Here is a 23,196-nt window from a genome sequence, read left to right on the forward strand (position 1 = left end):
GTCAGTCTGTCTCATGTCAATTTGATTCTTGGTCTGGCTTGAAGGACCATGAAGGGGACAGAAATTTTTGCTCCCTGACAGTGGCAGGGCCAGAAGGGTTCAGAGACCAAGTTATTTTCACTATACCATATTGCTTCCTAGCACAGCACATGACACACCTGAGTATTCAGTTAAAGCTCGTTGAATGAAGACATCAGATGATTAAGTTAATGAAGGAATGTTTCCATGAAAAGATGACTCTAGAGATGGTCCTTTAACCATCCTGCTATTAATTACTGTTATTATCCATTGAGCATTTATTATGTACCAGGTACGATGATAAGCATTTTATATATACTATCCCACTTGTTAAAAAAATAAACTGTAAGGCAATTATTAACTCCTTTCTATACAAAGATATTTAAAGAGGAGGAATGATTACCCTAAGGTTGGTAGTTGGAACCAGGTTTCCAAATTGCAGCTTTTTGTCTCCAGAGTACAGGTTTCTCCTGCACCGGATTGATCTGCTAGCATGACAGTTTCTTTTTCATCTTCCCTTTGTTACCACTCATTTCTCCCCAGACAATGACATAGATTCATAGCTATAGATTTCAAATCACAGGAAATAAGATTTTTAAACTTAGTTGCCAGTTACCATGCCAATATAAACATTATCCTCACACCCACTTATCATTATCACATTAGAATAAGCAAAAGCAATAACAGCAGCAAAGACCAGAAATACTACACGAACAAAATTAGATGTGTTGCTGTCATGTGGGCCATATGATATGGAATAAGGACTTCGGTCTGGTTCCCAGGCCTTCCTCCCTACTACTCCCTCTGCCTTCCTGCAAGCTTACAGTTCTTCATTCTTTTCCAATCTCTGAATAGCTTCATTCAGAATCACTGAATAGTATCTCAGCTGATGTGTCAAAGTTCTTGGCATTTAGGGATTTTGAGATTCCTTTGAAGGCCTCTGTTTTTGCATGATGAGCTTGATTTAAATCATCTCTCTCTGGACTCCAGTATATTCCTCTAATGATGAATTTTGAGTCCATCTATGCAATTAAAAGATAATAGTTCCCATTCAGGCTGATGTTCCAGGTTACTGTCTTAGCAAAATGCTGTCTGATGTGTGTGTTCTGACATTTGACTCCAGGACAATAACCGAAAGAGATGATAACATTGAAGATCTCTTTGTTCCAACTCAGTACTCTGGGTACTTTCACCCGGTGTCTAGTTTCCCCGACAACCCAGGGAAGTGAGCAGGTGTTATGTCTTTTGTCAGGCTGACAGAAATGGAGGGAAAAAGAAGTAATGCAATTTGCCTCTGGCCACACAGTTCTAAGTGGCTGAGCTGGAATTTGAACCCAAGAGAGCATAACTCAGAAGACACTATTTTTCTGCCTTTATCAGATGATATTGTGGGTGCCGAAGTCACTGGGTTCACCTGTCAGAATTTGCTGGGCTGTGCTTCACATAGAAAGCAGCAAGTTCCATTTCTGAACTCCTCTCAGCCTTTTTTCGATTCTACTTACCGTATCTCATTACTATCTTAGAAGTGAAAGGATGTCTGTGGACTGCTTTGAACTCTCAGTGCCAGTGTTGTGTTTGTTAATGACTTTTACCCGCAACCCACCAGTGCAGCTATATGATTTAATGAGCAGTTCATCCTAATCAGATGGCTGGCTAATGGGGAATTAAGGATCATAAGACTGGTGGTTCTATTCTAAGGAAAATTCATATAATAAGAGTCTTTTCTCTTTTTTCTTCAAAAGATAAAGAAATTAAGTCTCATTAAAATAAGCATCAGTAAGGCACAATCTTAATGGATATTGAATTTGAGGCACTATCTGGTTCAAAAGCAGGGATTGGAAAGGGCTTCTTCTTCCTTGGTTTTTCCTGCTGGCATCTATGAGATCTGGGGGTGGTGGGGCAGCCAGAGTGGGAACAGAGTTGAAGAAGAAAAGGATGGAGAGAAGGAAGGAGGGAGGGGGAGAAAGAGAGAATGTTACAGTCCATATTCTGGAAATGGGCTTTTTATAGATAAGCAACTCTTTCCTTTTGGGTCTGTCTAAACCTACTCTAAAAAAAAAAGAAATTGGTTAATAATGTAACTGGTCTTGACCTTGAAGAACAAATCAAAACCAACATTTATGTCCACAGAGTTTGATAACATATTCTGAAATAAAACCTGAATTGCAAATGAAGATAGAAAATCATAGTACTGTGCTTCTCAAAGATCCCAGCAGCAGCAATATCACCTGGGAACTTGTTAGACATATATATTCTCTAGGGCCCACCCAAGACCAACCAAATCAAGAACTCTGGGATCAAGGGCCCAGAAGTTTGCCAATTGTCCTCCAGTTATTATGACACACAATGAAACTTGGAAGTAGGTGATTTAGAGGAGTATGGCATTGGAGTCAGAGAGACCCTGAGTTCTGGTGTCCCTGCATGATGTTTCTCTGATCTTCGACTTCCATTTCCTTATCTGCCAAATAGTGTTCGTATCCTTCTTTAGGTAGTGTTGTTTTTTATTATTACTACATTGCTTTGACCTCTTGAATTGCTGGCTTTGAAGATTTGGAAACTGTTTTTCAATTTTGTGGGGGGTCACCTTGTGCCAAAGCCAGCAATTCCTAATTGTCTTTGGAAACCATTAGTATTACTGCCAATAAACATGGCTAACTGAACACACACATTTACATCTGATCACTCCTGAAACCCCACTGAAGCAACAACAAAGGAAAGATATTTTTAGGGCATGGAATCCCTAAACATAAAGAGCCCAAGGGTAGGGTAACAAAAATTTGAAAGCTGGAAAGCAGCCATTGACTTGGCAGACCAAAGAGAGATGAACCCTAAGGTGACAAAGGGGATATCTAAACAATAATTTGTTTTACAGCAGAACTGCCCTAAAGACTCAGGCAGTAGTGGTAGTAAGCCATTAGAAGTGAGAGTGAAGGAGGGTTAAGAATAGGGCTGGTTGAAGGTTTGTTTGGGGGCGCCTGGGTGGTTCAGTCGGTTAAGCGTCTGACTTAAGCTCAGGTCATGATCTCATGGCTTGTGAGTTTGAGCTCCACATCAGGCTTTGTGCTGACAGCTCAGAAGCTCAGAGCCTGGAGCCTGTTTCAGATTCTGTGTCTCCCTCTTTCTCTGCCCCTCCCCCACTCATGTTCTGTCAAAAATAAACATTAAAAAAAAAAAAGAAAGTTTGTTTAGGAAGCATTTAGACCCCAAGATATCCTTCTTCTATGAAGCTGGGTCACTGTCCCTCCTCCACTCACAGAAGCCTTGTGTATTCTTGAGAGAGAGTTTCTGGGCTAGGAGACAGCAGGGACAGTGGAAGCAGAGATACCATAGGACACCAGGGCTTAGGGGACAGTTTACATACTGAGTGCTGAGACTTTCAAACTCCCTACTTATCTGCTGAATGCTGCGAGCATTCTCTAGACAGCAGATTGGGGACTTCCGAGGAACTCAGAAAAATCCAAAAGGACAACCCTAAAGTTGATGGCACCATGGATTCTTCAACCAAACTCCCGCCAGGTCACCCTACAATGAATTCTCACAGTTGACAACCCCACTTATACACACAAAGGCTCTTGATCTTTCTTTTCTTTTCTTTTCTTTTCTTTTCTTTTCTTTTCTTTTCTTTTCTTTTCTTTTCTTTTCTTTTTTTTGGATCCTCCTTTAAAATATGAGCAGGCATCTAAGATTACCATATGTTTCTAATATGAAAGGCAGGCAAACACAAATAAATGAGGAAACTAAGACCAAGCAGAGATAAGAAAACTTAAAACTATATTTATTGTTGGTATCTCAGAAAATAAAAGATATTAACATCAATGAAACAGAACAGAATGGTATTAAAAAGCAACAATTAAAGAACCAGAAACTGAAGGAAATGGAAAGTATGATAGTATATGAAAACTAAGTAAAAGGAATAGAAGATAAAAGTTGAAGAAATATCCCATAAAGTGATAGGAAACCAGAGAGGAAAATAAGAAATTAGATTAGTCTAGGGGTCCAGCATCTGGGAAGAAAGAGTAGAAAATGAAGGGGAAGAAACCATCAGAGAAATAACCCCAGTAATTATGTAACTAAACTGTTAACTATATAACTAAACTTAGTGTCATATTTTTCAATATATACATAAATCATTGTTATACACCTTAAACTAATAAATGTTATATGTGAGTTATGTCTCAATAAAACTAGACCAAAAAAAAAAAAAAAAAGATTAGACTAAGAGAATCTTTTACCAATATGACTTTGTAGGCCTACCTCCATTTTTAAGAATTCTTTTCGATTATGATGTTTTTACCTGATTTGTCTCTTGCATCAATACTTATTCCCTCTGTGTAGTCATACAGCCCATGATTTTTTAGTCTTTTTCTGTATTTGACATACAAGGGGAAAAGAAAGATGTCAGAGATGTCAGTGTGGCTGTATCCTTATCAGTTCATCTTCCATGACCAACATGTCCCCATCATTGCCAAATGGAGTGGCCATGTGATAAGAGCTAACAAAGGCCTAATAACCTTCTGCTGGGAATCAAGAGTATAGAAACAAGAATGGGTGTGAGAGTAGCATCTTCTTTAAATTGTTTTATTTATTTATTTATTTTTATTTCTAGGAGAGAAAGAGAGACAACATGAGCAGGGGAGGGTCAGAGAGAGAGGGAGTCACAGACTGAAACAGGCTCCAGGCTCTGAGCTGGCAGTCAGCACAGAGCCCGACACGGGGCACGAACCCACGAACCGAAAGATCATGACCTAAGCGAAAGTCGGATGCTTAACCGACTAAGCCACCCAGGCGCCCTTTAAATTCTGTTTTAAAACATCATTTGGAATTCTGTATGAACAGAGGTAGTTTGGATAAACCCATAAACTATCAACAGAAAGCAATAATTGTTAAATTATTACAAAAAAGAAAAATGACTCATTAGTCCTTTAGCTCTAACGTTTGATACACCTGCAGACATAGCTTTTTTTTTTTTATTACATTTTTTAGACTTTTTGAGTTTAGGAGTAAATTAGGCTCTGTAAGCTTGTTTATTAGTAGTTGGGGTGCATTTTCCAACAGGAGTAATTTTGTGAATAATGACCAACTTCCTAGAGAAGCCCACAAGACTGTTTAACCCACTGCGTATTAAAAGCATGTGAGTGACGTCCTAACAGCTCTGCAGAAGCCAGTCACTCAGAATGCCAGAGACACCCTGCTAATACAGGGGTGGGGTCTTCACTCGCCTTTGTTAGCCAGCAGATGAGGTCCTGCTTCTGCTTCAAGATCCTAGAGTAGACATCCAGAAGACACAGAGATGCAAGATGGCCAGTGGCTCTAGATGGGGGATGCTAAGGAGACCTGGGAGCTAGAGAGAAGGTTAAGCATAAACAAAGAATAACCAGGAACTTAGGACCTGAGGCCTGTTAAACATACTTCTTATTTCCAAACTCACTTCTGCAGTGTCTCTTCTGTTCTACTGAAGATCCTTGAGACTGGGTTACCTACTTTACTTTCTTTTCCATTCCCCATAATTTGTTGCTTCTAACTAGGGTTTCCCTCTATCTTGGGTTCATAAAATAGAACAGTCTCTCAATTTTCCTTCTCCCTTGGCTTTTGAGAAACTGTGAAGAATTTTATTTTAAGTGATTAAAAAAAGCTGACTAGAAATAAAAAGTGTCCTTATTATGCTTATTCTTCCATCACCCCATCCACCATTGTCGCCACCCTGCATGTTTACTTTTTTCTTTGCTCTTCCCTTCCCCTCCTTTCCTTTCCCTTCCCCTCCTCTGCCCCTCCCCTCCTCTGCCCCTCCCCTCCTCTTCCTTCCCCCCCCCTTTTCTCTCCTTTCTTCTCCTCTCCTCTCTTTCTCTTCTCTCCTTCTCTTCTTTTCTTTTCACTTTGATCTGCTGGAGGCAAGGAAGGAAGGAAGGAAGGAAGTGAAGTAACCCGAGAAAATTCCCTTGAAATCAAGGCCATAAATTTCCAGATTGAAAACCTAGTGCAGTAGATGAGACCTGAGCCAATAATCAGCAAAAGGCACACCATTATGAATTTTCAGAACATTGTGGAAAAAGAATTTCTTGACAGAAAAAACAGGTTCAGTATGAAGGATAAAGGATCTGAATGCTTTTGACTTCTCAACAGAAAGAGAAGACAAGGGAGAGATGCTTCTATCAAGAAATGAGAGAAATGATTTCTCATCTAGAATTCTCCCCCTAGCTTAGGTATAATTGAGTATAAGAGTAAACATTAGGTCTCAAAATTTTTGCTCTCATACACCCTTTCTCAGAACACTAATAAAGGATGCCTTCTACCAACAAAAGTGAGTAAATTAAGAATGTGGAAGATCTGGGATACAGGAATCAGAGGATCTAATTCAAATAAGTGCACTACTTCCCAGAATGCTTGGGGCAGAGATACTCATGGCTGGTGATGGAACAGTTCAGAAGACTCCAGAAGAGATTTTTTAACTTCTGTTTTTAAAGTTTATTTATTTTGAAAGGGAGAGAAAGAGAGAGAGAGAGAACGAGTGAGTGAGAGAGTGCAAGCGCAAGCATAGAAGGGTCAGAGAGAAAGAATTTCAAGCAGCCTGTGTTCTGCCAGCACAGAGCCTGACATAGGGCTTGAACTCAAAAACCATGAGATTTTGACCTGAGCTGAAACCAAGAGTCAGACACTTAACCTATGAGCCACCCAGGTGCCCCCAGGAGAGATTTCTTTATGGAAATGAAATTAATAGGCTGACTAATATATTTTAATACATTAAGAAGAAACTTTATCTGTGGTAGAATTTGGAGTCAAATTAGAGATAAGTATATTAAGCAAATGAAAAGAGCATTATTAACTACAGGGAAAAGGAAAACAGTGTAGAAAAGGGAAAGTAACCTGAATATACTACATGGCTTTGTTGTGAATATCATTCATCTAGTTACAATAATTCAGCACAGATTATTATGGAGCCAAGATGATGATATAACTATGTTGGAGGAGGGGCATTGGGAAGAAGTGTGGGAAAGGAGTGTGAGATGGTAGTAGAGTATAGGTAAGGAGCTAAATTCTAAGAGGACAGTGGATTAATTCCCAAAACTGAAATATCAGGACATGGTGGTTTGAGAATGACATTCAACAATGAAACTCAATAGCAAAATAATCAGCTAACACAATAAAAAATGGGTGCTTCTTACAGGAGCCCAATTTAAATGAAGAGTTAATTCTATGCAGAAGATGTACAAATGGACATGAATCCCATGAAAAAATGCTCAACGTCATGAGTCATTACAGAAATGTAAATCAAAACCACATGATACACTTGGCACACACAAGAATGTCGATAATCAAAAGCCAGACATGAGGGGCTCCTGGGTTGCTCAGTCGGTTGAGCGTCCGACTTCAGCTCAGGTCATGATCTCGCGGTTCGTGGGTTCGAGCCTCACATCGGGTTCTGTGCTGACAGCTTGGAGCCTCAAGCTTGTTTCAGATTCTGTGTCTCCCTCTCTCTCTGTCCCTCCCCCACTCGTGCTCTGCCTCTGTCTCAAAAATAAATAAAACAAACAAAAAATTTTAAAAACTGGAAAAAAATGGGTGCTTCTGCACAATGGGAAAGTGGGTGAAAAGAAGGGTCTAGGAGAGTAAATATTTTAAAAGATGTTTTGAACACTTAACTCTTTTGACTATGTATGTGTGTATGAATACAAAAATAAACATGAAAATTTAAAAAGAAGAAACAAAAATTTTTGCCACCCTTCCCCTAAATTCCATGCAGCAAGTTGTAATTAAGGGCCAGAGAATACTGTGTTTTTATTTCCTTGGGTGGGACCCAGGGCTCTTGCTATGATACAGAGTTAACTCTAAACTGTTCAAAGACAGGGCACCTGGGTGGCTCAGTTGGTTAAGTGTCTGACTCTTGACTGCAGCTCAAGTCGCCATCTCATTGTTTGTGAGATTAAGCCCTGAGTTGGGCTCAGTGCTGACAGCATGGAGTCTGCTTGGGATTCTCTCTGTCTCCCTCTCTGTGCCCCTCCCCTGCTCACCACACACATGTTCTCTCTTTCTCTCTCTCTCTCCCCCCCCCCCCAAAATAAAGAAACTTAAAAAATAAAACTGCTCAAAGAGGGAAAGAAACCTGCTCTTACCCAAATCAGCATTTTGCTTTGGGATTGGGAAAGGTCTTTCCCACCATTGAGGGACCCAACTAAATCACATTCAGAGTCATCCACAGCACTCTCTGAGCTGTGAGGTTCTTTTATGCAGAGACATTCCAATCTCCCTCTCTTCCCACATCCCATCTCTTCCTACATCACAATCATATATCTATTCAAGTGAAAACAGGACTTAGATACCATCTTTCACAGTTAGGCTCTGAGTATGTAAGGCATAATGCTTTATATAGAGATATTAATAAATAAAATGTGTGCATGAAAAATGTATAACCTCACTTCATAAAATTAGAAAAGGGGCATTGAGAGCAGAATTATCCATTTTTAATAGTAATAATGTTTCTGATAGTAATAATAATTGAATAAGGCCCTCCTGAGGACCTTCAGCCTTCTAGAATGTCTCAGAAGCAGACTGGCATGAGAGCAGCCCTGGGCTGTAAATGATAGATGTGGCATTGTTGCCTTAATTGGCCAGCACACTGGTGTCTCAGACCTGCGCCTTGTTCTCAAATCATGGACAAGAGAGCTATTCTTACCATATTGATTTGGTGTAACTATATTTTTAAGCTCAAAATTAAATTAATTTTCTAGCAACCATCCCGAGAAAGGCAACTCTTACTCTTCATGCATGCCTTTTGGTTCATTGTGGGCCAGAAAACAGAGCTGAGCCGGGACTGCCATACAGGCTTATTAAGTTAGACTCAGACTCACTGGGAGCAAGGCAGCTAGCCCAGGCCCTGAGAGGCCGGTTTTGAGCCTACTCAGTGATGCAGGAGGCAGGAAGCAGGAGACTTGACCCTGTTGTGTATGAGGTTATTTATGAGCTTATAAAGGCTGTGTCTGCATTATTCAGGCTTTGACTACTTTTGCTTTTATCTGGCTTCCTTGTTCAGATTGATATCACTCTCTGGTACCTTTCTAGAGCTGGCAGCACTTTTTCCTTCCCAACCTAATTTGTAGTTCTTTTCAGGTGGAACTTGATTCTCAGTTTCTTAGGCAGTCATATCTAGCCCTGGTGGACAAATTAACTGAAAATTTCCTTCCCTCACATCCATATCCATGCTTTCTCTCTTATTTTTCCCTTAAGTTTTTGACTAAGTCTGAGTAAGATCATTTGAAAGAAATTATTGTGGCCTTTCCATGCAATGGGATGGCATTCATCAATAAAATGGAAGGAACCATTGCTATGTGCAACAACATGGACGCATCTCAAGGGCATTTTGCTAAGGCCAATCTCAAAAAGTCACGTACATGATTCCATTTATATAATGTTTTTGAAATGGCAGAATTATAAAAAAGGAAAAGAGATTATTGGTGGCTGAAGAGGGAGCACAAGAGAGGTCTCTGCAGTGATGGGAGAGTTTTTGTATTCTGTGTGGTGCTGGTTACATGCACCTACATGTGTGATAAAATGACACAGAATTCTACGGATACTTCATAGCAGTGTAAATCTTCTGGTTTTGACATTGTTGTCTAGTTCCATAAGATTTCACCAGTGGAGAAACTGGGTGAGGGGTATACAAGAGCTCTCTGTACTATATCTTTACAGCTTTCTGTGAATTTATATTTATTTCATAATAAAATGCTATTTTTTTTCTTGAAAAGAGGAATGAGGTATTTATAACGAACAATATGGATGAATCTCAATTATGCAGAGGGTAAGAAACTAGTCAGAAAAGAATACAGAAAAAAATATAGACAAAGTAGACTATGCCAAAACTAAACACTTTTATGCTGCAAATAATGCCATCAAGAAAATGAAAAGAAATTGACATGGTGTGAGAAAATACTTGCAAATGATATATCTGATAAAGGATTTGTATCCAGAATATATAAAGAACATTTACAACTCCATAATAAAAAGACAAACAACCCAACTGAGAAACAGGCAAGATTTTAATGCACATTTTCTCCAAAGCATAGATAAGAATGACCAATAACCACATGAAAGGATGCTCAGCATCATTAGCCATCAGGAAATGCACATCAAAACTACAATGAGATAGCAACTCTCACTCACTAGGATGGCAGTAATCAAAAAGACAGATGGGGCACCTGGGTGGCTCAGTCACTTAAGTGTCCAACTCTCGATTTCAGCTCAGGTCCCAGGGTCATGGGATTGAGCACCATGATGGGCCCCTGGAGGCTGCTTAAGATTCTCTCTCTCTCCTTTTGCCCCTCTCCCCTACTTGTGCGCTCTCGTGCTCTCTCTCGCTCTCTCTCTCTCTCTCTCAACAAAGCAAAACAAGGTATTGGGAACTCTCATATACTGCTGTTGGGAATGGAACATAGTGTAGCTGGGAAACAGTTCCTCAAAATGTTTAACTTAGTTACCAGATAACCCAGCAATTCTACCCCTGGGCATATGCCCAAGGGAACTGAAAACACACTTATATAAAAGTTTGCACATGAGTGTTCATAACAGCATTGTTCACGATAGCCAAAAGGTAAATGACCCAGATGCCCATGAACTGATGAATGGATAAATGAAATGTGGATTGCCAATATCATTGAATTTTAATTATTCAACAATAAAAAGGAATGAAGTACCAATACATATTGCAACATGGATGAACCTTGTAAACATTGTGTTACATGAAAGGAGCCAGCCATATATATTCATATATTATATGATTTAATTTATTTGAGAGGTCCAGAGTAGGCAAATCTATACAGACAGAAAGCAGATTACTGGTTGACTAGGGCTGAGGGATTGGGAGGGAAATGTGGAATGACTGATTATGGGTATGGTGTTTCTTTGGGAGAGGGATGAAAATATTCTAAATATAGATGTAGTGATTGCACAACTCTGTAAATAAAATCAGAGCCATTGAATTGTATATTTTAAATGGATATATTTTAGAGTTATGAATTATTAGATATAATTTTATTTAGATAATAAAATGTTTAAAAAGAATACATATTGTATGATTACATTTATGGAAAATTCTTGAGAATGCAAACTAATCTATGGTGACAGAAAATACCAGCAATCACTTAGGAATGGGAAGGATTATAAAGGTTCATGACCTGTTTTGGGAAGTGATGGAATTGTTCACTAACTTGACTGTGGTGATGGTTTTATGTGTATACATATGTCAAAACTTATCAGATTGTATACTTTAAAAGTCCAGTTTATTATATGTCAACAATAACTCAACTTTAAAAAAAAAAGCAGAGCAAAAACATATGTGAACCTCACAAATAATATACTTATTAATTTTTAAAAAATAATTTGGCAACTATTTATTGGGTACTAGTATAGTGTTAGCTCCCAGGGATACAATGGCAAGGAAAAGATGGGTCCAGCCTTCAACCCATACAGGCACAAACAGAGAAAGAAGCATATAGTTGCAAAATGGTTTGTATACCATTTCAAGCTGTATAGAAATATGCCTAGGGAGTCATGGTCACCTTCACGGGGAGGCTTCCTAGAAGTGGTGGCACTTGAGCTCAGCCTTCAAGGGCAAATGGGAGTAAGAGATACAAGGTGGGGTTTAATGATGATGTAATGGTCCTCCTTCCTGATACTAATGTAGGGGGAACAGTAAGAACACATACTATGTACTTGTTATATCTCAGAGAAGACCTGATTTTATTTTTGCTATATTAAAGCCATGCTATTTTCCCCAGGAGCCACATCACAGTCAATTGTTGTATTTACATGTACCTTAACAATAAGTGTGAAGCAAAGATATAAATAACATCCTTCATCGTACTTGGCAGACTTGCTATTATTTAGTTATTCGTGATAATGGATTCAGGGTGTGTCTTTCCACTCCACCATTTCCTGTGTGAAAGCGAGGACTGAATGCCTCCTTCACTATCCTGCCCTTGGCAGGTAGTGTAGTACTTGGCACATAGTGGGGCTTGAAAAAAATTACTTTGCCAATAGGTTAGGAATTGGACTTAATCAGAATAATGTATTTGATTGGTAGCTTCAGGCATGGCTCAAACTTTTCAAGTTTCTTCTGCAAAGGTCAGGACAGTCTGCCCTGGGGAGGGCAGCTCTGGCCATTGGCCTGCTCTGGGAAAGTTGAGCATTCTTGGGCCCTGATTCAAGGACCACTAATGTGTTGTCTCTCCTTCTCTTCCTGCTTAAGCACTTCTCTATGCCACCATCTTCGGGAACGTGACAACCATTTTCCAGCAGATGTATGCCAACACCAACCGGTACCATGAGATGCTCAACAGTGTTCGGGACTTCCTGAAGCTCTACCAGGTGCCAAAGGGCTTGAGTGAGCGAGTCATGGATTATATCGTGTCCACCTGGTCCATGTCCAGAGGCATCGATACAGAGAAGGTAAGGAGGACAAGTTCAGGTAGGCCCTGTGTGTCGGCTTTCCCAGGGAGACCTGAGGCTCTCCTAGGGCAGTGGTTCTCAAACCTGGCTGTGCATCAGAATGTTGGGTAGCTTGGGGTTCCCACATCGTACCTCCAGAGGTTTTGATGGCTTCCAGCTCAGCTTTGCTCAAGGACCAGCAATTAAGAGATTCAGAGCCTTTATTTAAGATACTAGAAAGACCGCATGTATCTCCTAAAGAAGAGAGGAGCTAGAAGACTAACTTACATGATGATGAGACTCAGGACCGTCCAGAGTGAGGTCATCTGGATGACCTTGGGCTCCAAGATGGCACAGCGCTGTCACTGATTCTATCTTTATTCACATCAGTTAGAAATCTCTCTAAGGCTCTTGATTCTTTTGCTTTTGGGGATGTGTCAAGTAAGAAATTGCTGTGATGGAGGTCAAGGAGGTTGTTTCCTCCTTTCTCCTCTAGGGTTTTGATGGTTTCCTGTCTCACATTCAGGTCCTTTATCCATTTTGAGTTTATTCATGTGTAGCAACATGGATGGACCTTGAGGGTGTTATGCTGAGCGAAATAAGTCAGGCAGAGAAGGACAGCTACCATATGTTTGCACGTATAGAAGGATTAGGAGGAACTTAAAGGAGGACCAAGGGGGAGAAGAAGGGGGGAAATAGTTGGGGAAAGGGAGGGGGGCAAACCATGAGAGACTCTTGAATGCTGAAAACAAACTAAGGACTGATGGGTGTTGAGGGGGAGGGGATATGGGCATGAAGGAGGGCACTTGTGGGGATGAGCATGGGGTGTTATATGGAAACAAACTTGACAATAAACTATTTGTAAAAAAATAAGTATTTAAATAAATAAGTTTAAAAAATCTCTCTAAGGCTAAGGTATCCGTTTTCCCATCTGTAAAATGGAAACAGCAATAAATCCCTATTATTCTCTAAGAGTTGCATTATTCTAGATGCATTTCAATAGAGTGAAGAAAATTTGGTGGCTGGGAAGAATAGAGAAAAGGTACAGAGGGTTTCTATTCATTTAGGAATTATCTCCTGTGTATATTTTCTATAAGCAAAAATGTAATCCTGCATCCATTTTTCTCTGCTTCTGAGTGTTTCCAGCCACACTTCTCCTTTCACGGCCAATCTCTAAGTACTCAGGGAATTCGGACTCCTTTCACTGTTGGAATAAGAAAAACAGAAAGATAATGTTATTGCAGAAATATAACAAATTTAAAGCCAAATTCAGCTGGCTTTGGAACAGCTATCCTTGCTCCTATTCTTCCTCAGTTAGAATAGTTAGTTGAAAGTTGACGGTTTTAAAGGAAAATTTGAACTCAATTTTACGGATTCCAACTTAAAAGGAAAGATCATTCAGTTTTGTTGAAGATCTGCCATAATCACAACAGTAACATAATAAGCACACCACCATAGCATCAGCTACCACCATGTCTTGAACACACGTTAAGAAAAGATACTTATGGGGCACCTGGGTGGCTCAGTCTGTTGAACGTCCGACTTTGGCTCAGGTCATGATCTTGCAGTTGAGTTCGAGCCCCGCATCAGACTCTGTGCTGACGGCTTAGAGCCTGGAGCCTGCTTTGGATTCTGTCTCCCTCTCTCTCTGCCCCTCCACCGCTCGTGCACTGTCTCTCTCTGTCTCAAAAATAAATATTAAAAACATTTTTAAAAAATTTAAAAAAAAGAAAAGATACTGGGGCACCTGGGTAGTTCAGTTAGCTTAGCATCCAGCTTTTTTGTTTTAAATATTTTTTAACAGTTATTCATTTCTGAGAGACAGGGGACAAGCAGGGGAGGGGCAGAGAGGGAGACACAGAATGTGAAGCAGAGTCCAGGCTCTGAGCTGTCAGCACAAATCCTGACATGGGACTCAAACCTGTGAACCATGAGATCATAACCTGAGCCAAAGTCCAATGGTTAAGCATCTGACTCTTGATCTCAAGTCAGGCCCTGATCTCAGTCACGAGTTTAAGCCCCATGTTGGGCTCTGTACTGAGAGTGAAGCCTACCTTTAAAAAGAAAAAAAGTGTAGTGCCTGGGTGGCTCAGTCGGTTAAGCGTCCGACTTTGGCTCAGGCCATGATCTCGCGGTTTGTGGGTTTGAGCCCCGTGTCCGTTTCTGTGCTGATAGCTCAGAGCCTGGAGCCTGTTTCAGATTCTGTGTCCCCCTCTCTCTCTGACCCTCCCCTGCTTGCTCGCTGTCTCTGTCTGTGTCTCTCTCTCAGAAATAAATAAAACAAAAAATTTTTTAAAATAAAAAGGAAAAAAAGAACAACAAATATCTACCGCACTTCCCATGTGTCTGGCCCTGCATTTGTGCATCAGTTATGCTCTATAGCAACTCTGGGAGGGAGCTACTGTTATTTCTACCCAAGAGATGAGGACACAGAGGCCCAATTAGTCTTGTTAACTGCCTCTGGTCATAGAGTTAAGAATGGCAAAGTCAGAATTTGAATACAGTTTTTGTCTGATTTGGAAGCTTTTTCTACTTTTTTTTTTTTTTGAACTGTAAAGCTCATTTTATTTTTTTTCTTTATTTTTTTTTTAATGTTTTTTTTTTTTAATTTATTTCTAGGAGAGAGAGAGACAGCGTGAGCAGGGGAGGGTCAGAGAGAGAGGGAGTTACAGACTCTGAAACAGGCTCCAGGCTCTGAGCTGGCAGTCAGCACAGAGCCCGACGCGGGGCTCGAACCCACGAACCGTGAGATCATGACCTAAGTGAAAGTCGGACGCTTAACCGACTAAGCCACCCAGGCGCCCCTCATTTTATTTTTTTTCTACTTTTTTTTTTTAAATTTAAAACTGTAATGGAGGGAAGAAGGATGAGAAGAAGAGTTCAGATGAAGTTGCCCTCATTTCTCACCCAGGCAGGCCATCGGTTGGGTGGGTCTTAGTCTCTGGCTTTGCCAACCACCTGCCCTAACCGCCCCTGTTGTTTTTGCTTCATTCAGTGAGGCACGTACGTTCTGTGGGTGCCTGGCAGCTGATGGAGCAGAAAGGAACTTTGATCTCTCAGCCCTGGGGCTCCTTTCCCAGGGGCCAGAATGGCTCTGTAAATCTGGTTGTCTGGAAAGAAGCCCTTCCCCACCTGACTGCAGGGCTGGGTTGGGCGGCTGCCCATGGGAGATGGCGCCTAGTCAGCGTTAGTCTTCCTTGCCCTTCCCTGCCAACTCCCTTTCCTGGGAGGCTTTGCGATTTGCGGCAGGTCCTGATCCGAGCGGAAGGGGAAATACTGAGGCAACTCACTGCAGAGCCCAGCCTGGCCTGAGTACCCCTGCCAGGAAGTGGACAGTTGTTTTGGTGGACAGTTGTTGGGGAGGGGTCCAGTCTTGTGGTCCCAAGCCTGTCCCTGGTTCCCCTCCCCTGCATCCTGGGTCAGAATGGTCAGTGATGACCACGAGAGCCTAGGGGTATGTGTGTGTGGGAGGTGGGAGGGTGGCAGTGCCGGGCTCCTCTCGTTTGACCAGTAATTAGCTGGTGACCGAGAACAAGTCACCTGTCCCTCTGAGCTTCGGTTTCCATGTCTGTAACACATGAAACTAGGTGCCTTTTAATACTAAGGCCAACCTCTAAGGCAGGCCCCTTTGGCAATGACCTTCTGGACTTCAAAGCCTCCCTCAGGCTGACCCATTGCTCTGCTGTGGTAACAACATCAGAAATGAGAGCTCACATGCCCTGAGCCCGTGTGTGTGCCGGGCATTGTACCGGGACTTTCCACACAAGTTCGTGGTATCTTTAGAAGAATTTTTTACTCATGTTCAAAAATGAAGACTTGGGAAAAGAAGCTAAGTATTACTTCAAGTTCACATGGATAGTTAACTGTTAAAGTCAGGAATTGAATCCAGGTCTGCCTGACCTTAAAGCCTGTTCTCTCAACCATGTATCTGTCCTGTCCAGCCTGGGGAGGGTCTGTGAGCCTCTATGGCAACACTTCCCTGCAGCCTTTGAGGCCCTCAGGAGCCAGCAGGGTTGGTCTCTCTTCAGGAGAAAGGAAGGTGCCCAGGAAGGAGTCTCCAGCTGAGAAGCATTCAGCCCAGAGAGGAGGATTCAGGACCTCCTAACCTGCCCAGTGTAGAGACAACAGAAGAATGATGGAGATAATCTGATGGCCATGGTGGTCCGGATTTCTCTACCCCCAGGTTCCCTCTCCTCGTCACACATACTTTCCAGTGACTCTGGGAACAGTGCTCATGAATAAAACATTGTCTCTATTCCAAGGCCTCTTTCACTCACAGCTTCTGCCAGCAAAGCCCAGCCCAGGGGGAACCAAATATTTACAGGTGAACTCACTGAGAAGAATAAATCTTAGTTTTGAACTCCTGAGCACAGTTTTGACATGACATGCGAGTATTCTTCACTCCCTGGTGTTCTGCTTGGGGAAAAGAGGATCCAAATTAAATCTGCATTTCAACAGGAGTCTTGTTTTTAATGAGCCTCAAGGAGGGAAATACTTAGCAAGCGCTCCTTCTAAGCCTTGGCAGTCTGAATTTTCCACTGCCTCAGTCTGTGCTCCATCCCCATCTCTCAGAGACCCTGCTTGCTTTCTCAGCATCCAGCCACCCAAGAGCAAGAAGGAAGAGGCGCACAGAGTATATATGGGGCCCCTTCCTGGGTCCCACACTACCCCTGGGAAATAGTATAATTATAGTAGATGTAATTTCATTTAATCCTCACAAGCCATTGTGAGCACAGGGTGCATTTTATGGGAGAAACTGAAGGGTAGAGCAGTTAGGTCACTTGGAGGGGAAGGAGCTGGGATTTCAACTGTTTGACCACCTCTGTCCACTGCCTCCCTTCTGTGCAGAGTGCAGGTGCACCTGACAGGGTTAGGGTATGAGCCAAGCTGTCACTGGCAAGGGGAGACTTGGGCAGAGTTTTGAAGGAGGCTGAGAAGCTTCCAGAGACTTCCAGATTCCAAGGTGAGCTCAGCCACAGAGGCACATAGGTGCAGAGAAGGCAGGGAAGCAGGGGTGTAGGAGTAACCAGCACCCCAAGGCAATGTCTTCACTGAATGTGTTTGATTTTTATGCCTCCAGCTTTGTGCACTAGGCTAGGATGGGAGACGGGATTATTTTAAGAACGCTTGTAATTTCTCTGGAAGAGTCCATTTGAAGGTGTCCTATTGTGTTTCTTAATGCTTGCTGTGTGAGGGGCCATGCAGTGGTTTCTTCAAAAATTTGGTCCAGGGAACTATTTCTCCCATTAGAAAAGGCTGAGAAATTTTCCTTTCTCAAAATAGAAGACTGACATGACCTCTTACATTTCCCCTTTTGGCTTGAGTTTCTAGATGCTGAGAGTCAAATTACAAGTGCATTTAGTTGGGGCAGCCACTTGATGTAGAGAGTGGTTAGTATCTAAACTAGGCTGTGGACTCAGACTACCTAATTGGAGAGCCCAGCTCTGCCATTTTCTGGCTATGTAACTTTGGGGAGGTTACTTATGTCCCCTGTGCCTCAGTTTCCTTATCTGTAAGATGATACAATACTAGCAGTCACATCATTGGGTCATGTGAGGATTAAATTAGTTACTAAGTGCATGTAACACTTAAAAATGTAAAATTGTTGCTGGATTTTACTTATTTTGCTTATTATTTGTCTCTTCTCACTAGGCGGTAATTTACACAAGGGCAAGGATTTTTGTCTGTGTCATTCACCACTACATCCTCAGAGCCTAGAATGATTCTTGGCATATAATAAGTGTTCAATAAATAAGTATGAAATGGATGAGTGACATTAAAGAACTTAGCAATGCCTTGCACAAATGAATTACTTTATCTCTCTAAAATTACTTTATCTCTCTAAGCCCACACCCATATCAGTCCATCAGTAGTGTCAGCTCTGTCTACAAAATACACTCTGAATTGGACCACTGCTCACTGACTCCCCAGCCAGCACCCCAGTTCGGCTCTCCTCACTTCTCACCGGGACGCCTGCAGCAGTGACCTAACTCAATTCCTTGGCCCCATCCTTACCACCTCGTGGTCAGGGCCCTCTAAGTCCACCCTGTAGCTGCGACGGTCTTCTTAAAATATATCTTGTCACTCCCCCGTGTGTCATAAGAATCCTCCAGTGTGTCCACATCACACTCAGAATAAAATCAAAGGCTTTTTTCATAACCTAAAGTCTCTTCGTGCACACTTGGTGTTTTCCCAAAATCTCATCTCCTACCCCTTGTCCCTCTTTCACAAAGGCAAAAGCCTTTGCCTTTCTGCTGAAATGTTCTCTTTCACATGGCTTCCTCTGACATATGTTGCAAGTGTCAGCTTAAATGTCCCCTCCTCAGAGAAGCCTTACCCAAATATGGATCTAAAGTGTCCCATGTAGGGGCTCCTGGGTGGCTCAGTCTGTTAAGCATCTGACTTTTGCTCAGGTCATGATCTCACAGTCGTGAGTTTGAGCCCCGTTGGGCTCTGTGCTGACAGCTCAGAGCCTAGATCCTGCTTCCAATTCTATGTCTCCCCCTCTCTCTGCCCCTCCCTGTCTCACTCTGTCTCTCTCTCTCTCTCAAAGGTAAATAAACATTTAAAAAATGTCTTTAAATAAAGTAAAGAGTCCCATGGACTCCTAGCACTGACTCTCCGGCCTTTGTTCTGAGCATATAGCACAGATTTTTGTGGTTACCGCATATCTCTCCCACAAGAATGTAAGCTTCACGAGCACAGGGACTGTGGCTGTCCTGTCCACCAGTGCCTTGAAGAGCGCAGTCTAGCCTGCTGGGGGTTACTTCTGCTCCTGGGGTCCTGAGGGGCAATGGGCCGGAGACCACAGGCAGGACCCTGACGCTGTTTGTTCCTGTGCCCGGCCAGGTTTTGCAGATATGCCCCAAGGACATGAGAGCTGACATCTGCGTGCACCTGAATCGCAAGGTGTTCAAGGAGCACCCAGCTTTCCGGCTGGCCAGCGACGGCTGCCTGCGGGCACTGGCCATGGAGTTTCAGACAGTGCACTGCGCCCCGGGGGACCTTATCTACCATGCAGGAGAGAGTGTTGACAGCCTCTGCTTCGTGGTCTCCGGCTCCCTGGAGGTGATCCAGGATGACGAGGTGGTGGCTATTCTAGGTAGGTGTGTTGCTTTTGTTGGATGTATACCTCCAGTTCCCAGGGTTGGCTTAGCTACTGGGCAGCTCAATGCCACTGCTGCCTTCAGCCAGGGAGAGATTGCTCCTCAGGGCAAGGCCAGTTGCTGTCCTCTATTCAACAGACAAATATTTCAGTGCCTGTTTTTTTTTTTTTGTGCCAGTCACTGTCTTAGGCACTTGGAGTATTTCAATGACAAAAATGGGTTTTGTCTTCAAGGGGCTCCCAGGCTGCTGAGGGAGATGAGCAAATGAGCAGACGCCTGCATACAGTGTAACAGGTATCTAACTCAGTATCCCAGTGTCAGGAAGGCTTTCTGGAAGAAATGATACCTAAACTGAAACCTAAAGACTGGAGAGGAGAAGGGACAAAGGAGTGTGCTAAGCAGAGGGGAAAACACACTCTGTCTTGAGAGAGAGAGCCCCCTGTAGAGAGGGGGCATGATTCATTTGTAGAACTGCAAGTATTTCCCCTTCAGCCTGGCTGCAGCACACAAAACAAGGAGAGCCATGGGGAGAGATGAGCCCGGGAGGGAGTGAAGCCTTGGGCAGATCATGGCAGGCTCTGGAAGCCATGTTAAGGGATTTGGGCTTTATTTCAGGGAGCCAGTGAAGGGGTTTAAAGCAGGAAAAAGGCACCGTCAGATTTGAACAGTAGAAAGATGGCTATTGTTGCTGCTTGGGGAGTGACTGAAGGGGGGATGGCTGGGACAGGGAGATGAGGTTGGAGACATGCTATCCAGGGGCAGGTTGATGGTGCCCTGAACTAACATAGTGGTGGGCACGTGCAGAGAAGCAAATGGAGTTGACTCGTTTAAGAAGTAGAATCAACGGATGGTGGATTTGCTGTGGGGGGAGAGGGAAGAGTGGATGGGGACTGTGGGATTTCTCACTTGGCTGACAAGGAAGCCAGTGTGCCACACACTGTACTAGGGGATATAGGATGAGGAGTGGTGTCATGGGGAGACATGTTGGTATTTTGGCATTTTGAGCATCAGTGACCTTTGAGGGATTCATCTGATTGCCTGAGGTAGCTACACAGCAGCTCTTTACTGGGGGCATGTACACCTTTCCAAAGGAATAAGCCATCATAGTAATAGCCGTCATTTACTGTCATCTAGTCCGTGTAGGCATTTTACATATGTATTCTCATTTTAGCCTTATGGTAATGCTATGAAGTGATTTTATTATCCCCATTTTTAAAAAATGTTTGTTTATTTGAGAGGGAGAGAGAGGGAGAGAGAGAATCCGAAACAGTCTCCACTCTGTCAGCACATGGCCAGACTAGGGGCTCAATCCCTTGAACTGTGAGATCACGATCTGAACTAAGATCAAGACTAGGACACTTAACCAACTGAGCCACCAAGGTGCCCTATTATCCCCATTTTGTAAGTGAGATAGTGAAGGCCCAGAGAGGTTAGGGAACTTTCCCAAGGCCTCACAGTGGATGAGGACCATGGAGCCAGCATCTTGGAGTCCCTCTGAGCCCAAAACCTTTACTCTAATCCATTTGGCAATACTGTAATCCTCACAATAATTTATGTAGATTGCTGGCCCATTAAATTGCCAGGTACTACTAGACATCATGGACATATTTTATCCTTTACATATGATTTCTTAGGAAACTGAGGCAGGGAGAGGTTAAGTTAAATGGATGTTAGAAGTGAGATTCAAATTAAGTATCTAAGAATACATAGTATTCATATATATATACATATATACATATACATATACATATACATATACATATACATATACATATACATATACATATACATATACATAGCCCAAACTTTATTCCTGCTTATTTTGGAGTGCATGATATACAGCCTTCCTCTTGCTCCTCTGGCCTCAAGCCAACTTGCCCCCTTGATTACATTCTGCTCAGGTTAACCCAAGGATGATTTATATTCCTTTAGCTTGAGCTGGCAGATGGCCAGAGGGAGCCCGGAATAGAGACTAGGTATGGGGTGGAGGTTGAAACTTTTTTTTTTTTTTGGTACTAAAATCAGGGTCTGGATTCCTGCTCTCCATTGAGTTCTGCAGACAGGGTTACTCTGTTCCTTGCCTTTCTCATCCACATAGAACTAAGATTTGACTGTGTATAGAAACAGAACACATGATAGGGTAGGGCCATTGTTTTGGGATGGCAGCAGGGACAGGCCATTTATCCCATTTATCCCTGCCTTTAATATTCATCCGTGTCCTTGATAAAGAGGTCTTTACATTGGTAATTACTATTGGGATATTCACCTGGCTGAGAAGAAGAGTGGTGGCTAGTGAGCTCTCCTTTGAGTTGCAATTGAAATTGAATTTGAATTTGAATTGATCCTTTGGTTAAGGGCATCTTTCACTGATCCTCCTAGGTAAGAACTCACCCTCTTCCTTTCCAAGGAATCTACCCTGGTGATCAACACTGTCCCCCCACTTATATCCTCATATGCAGAACATCCTTAATGACCCACCTCTAACAGCTGCATATTAGGAGTTGGGGTTGGACTCTGAGACGTGGAGACAAGGCAGCTACGGAGGAGTTAAGGAAGGCAAATGACTACTTCCCAACTGGGTCTCATTTCTGCTCAGCTGGGGCTTCTTGTAGGGAAGCAAACCAGGCCTTGCTCCACTGTTGATTTACTTGGTGGTTGACTGCTTCTCCAAATCCAGCCCTCTGTCTCCGGCCCTCTGAGCATACTGACCACTCCAGTTAGCATTGTGGACACGACCTCTGCAATAACTCAGCTGCTTCAGATTCACTGTGGTTGTTGCCAGGAAGGTGTCCAGACTGGAAGGAACATCTTCTTTGTGTCCCCAGGAGCCAGATGAGATCCAAAAAGTAGGTCCAAGCTTGACATCCTAAAAAGCTTGTAATATTTCAAGAAGCTCTTACTCTATAAGACCTCTGGGCCAAGAGCGATTTGCTCCCTGGAAACTTAAGTTCAGAGTTTTGTTGTTATTGTTGCTTTTTCCGCACTTAGGATATCTTTTGCTCAATTTACTGAAATTGATTTTTTCTTGCAAAGGGGGTTCAGGTGACAAATGGTTATTAGAACTGGATCTTGATGCCTTTTGATGCATTTTAGTTCAATCCAACCACAATTTATTGAACACCTACTACTTACCAGGCACTGTCATAGAACTGGGGTTATCAGTGGACCACACATTAGCCCAGCCTTCAAGGAGCTTCTGTAAGTGCAGGAGACTGACATTATTGAAAAAGCATCAATCACACTGCTTGATAAGTGTTACCACTTCTAGAGGGTCACTGGACAAGTAATTATTGAGCAGGTACTGTATCTAGTGCTCCAATAAGGAAAAGAAATAGCCAGGAATCCTTAGTTGTCTATCACAAAGCAGAAGGCTTTAGAAAAAGCTCGAAGCTCCTCTGTCTCATTCAGTTGTCTCTACCCATCTTGTTATCAGTTCACTCATTTGCATGCTGTTAATTTGTTTCTTCCAGTTCTAATATTCTCTGTTTAATTTTAGCACAAAAACGGAGAAAAGGGTCTATATCCCTGAGTATGTTTAGTATGTGTTAAATATAGAACCCTAGAAAAGTTTTCTAGAAGAGCGTTTTTCAGACTTTTTTGATTCAACTCACCACATGAAATGGTGTATTATGTCGTGAACACACAACACACGCAGACA

The 23,196-nt window shown here is 42.4% G+C and overlaps 1 protein-coding gene across 2 annotated transcripts in view; it reads left to right on the plus strand.

The window, feature by feature from the left end:
• Positions 1–23,196, plus strand: part of KCNH1 (potassium voltage-gated channel subfamily H member 1) — a 393,338-nt gene that overhangs the window by 251,955 nt on the left and 118,187 nt on the right. For both annotated transcript variants that reach the window (XM_039230120.1, XM_039230121.1), the window contains exons 8-9: positions 12,254–12,453; positions 19,282–19,534. In XM_039230120.1, the coding sequence (XP_039086051.1) occupies positions 12,254–12,453; positions 19,282–19,534 (453 nt within the window). The remainder of the gene's footprint in view (positions 1–12,253; positions 12,454–19,281; positions 19,535–23,196) is intronic.

Source organism: Hyaena hyaena, unplaced genomic scaffold (assembly GCF_003009895.1).
Source record: "Hyaena hyaena isolate Hyena2069 unplaced genomic scaffold, ASM300989v1 scaffold_43, whole genome shotgun sequence".
Lineage (NCBI taxonomy): Eukaryota > Metazoa > Chordata > Mammalia > Carnivora > Hyaenidae > Hyaena > Hyaena hyaena.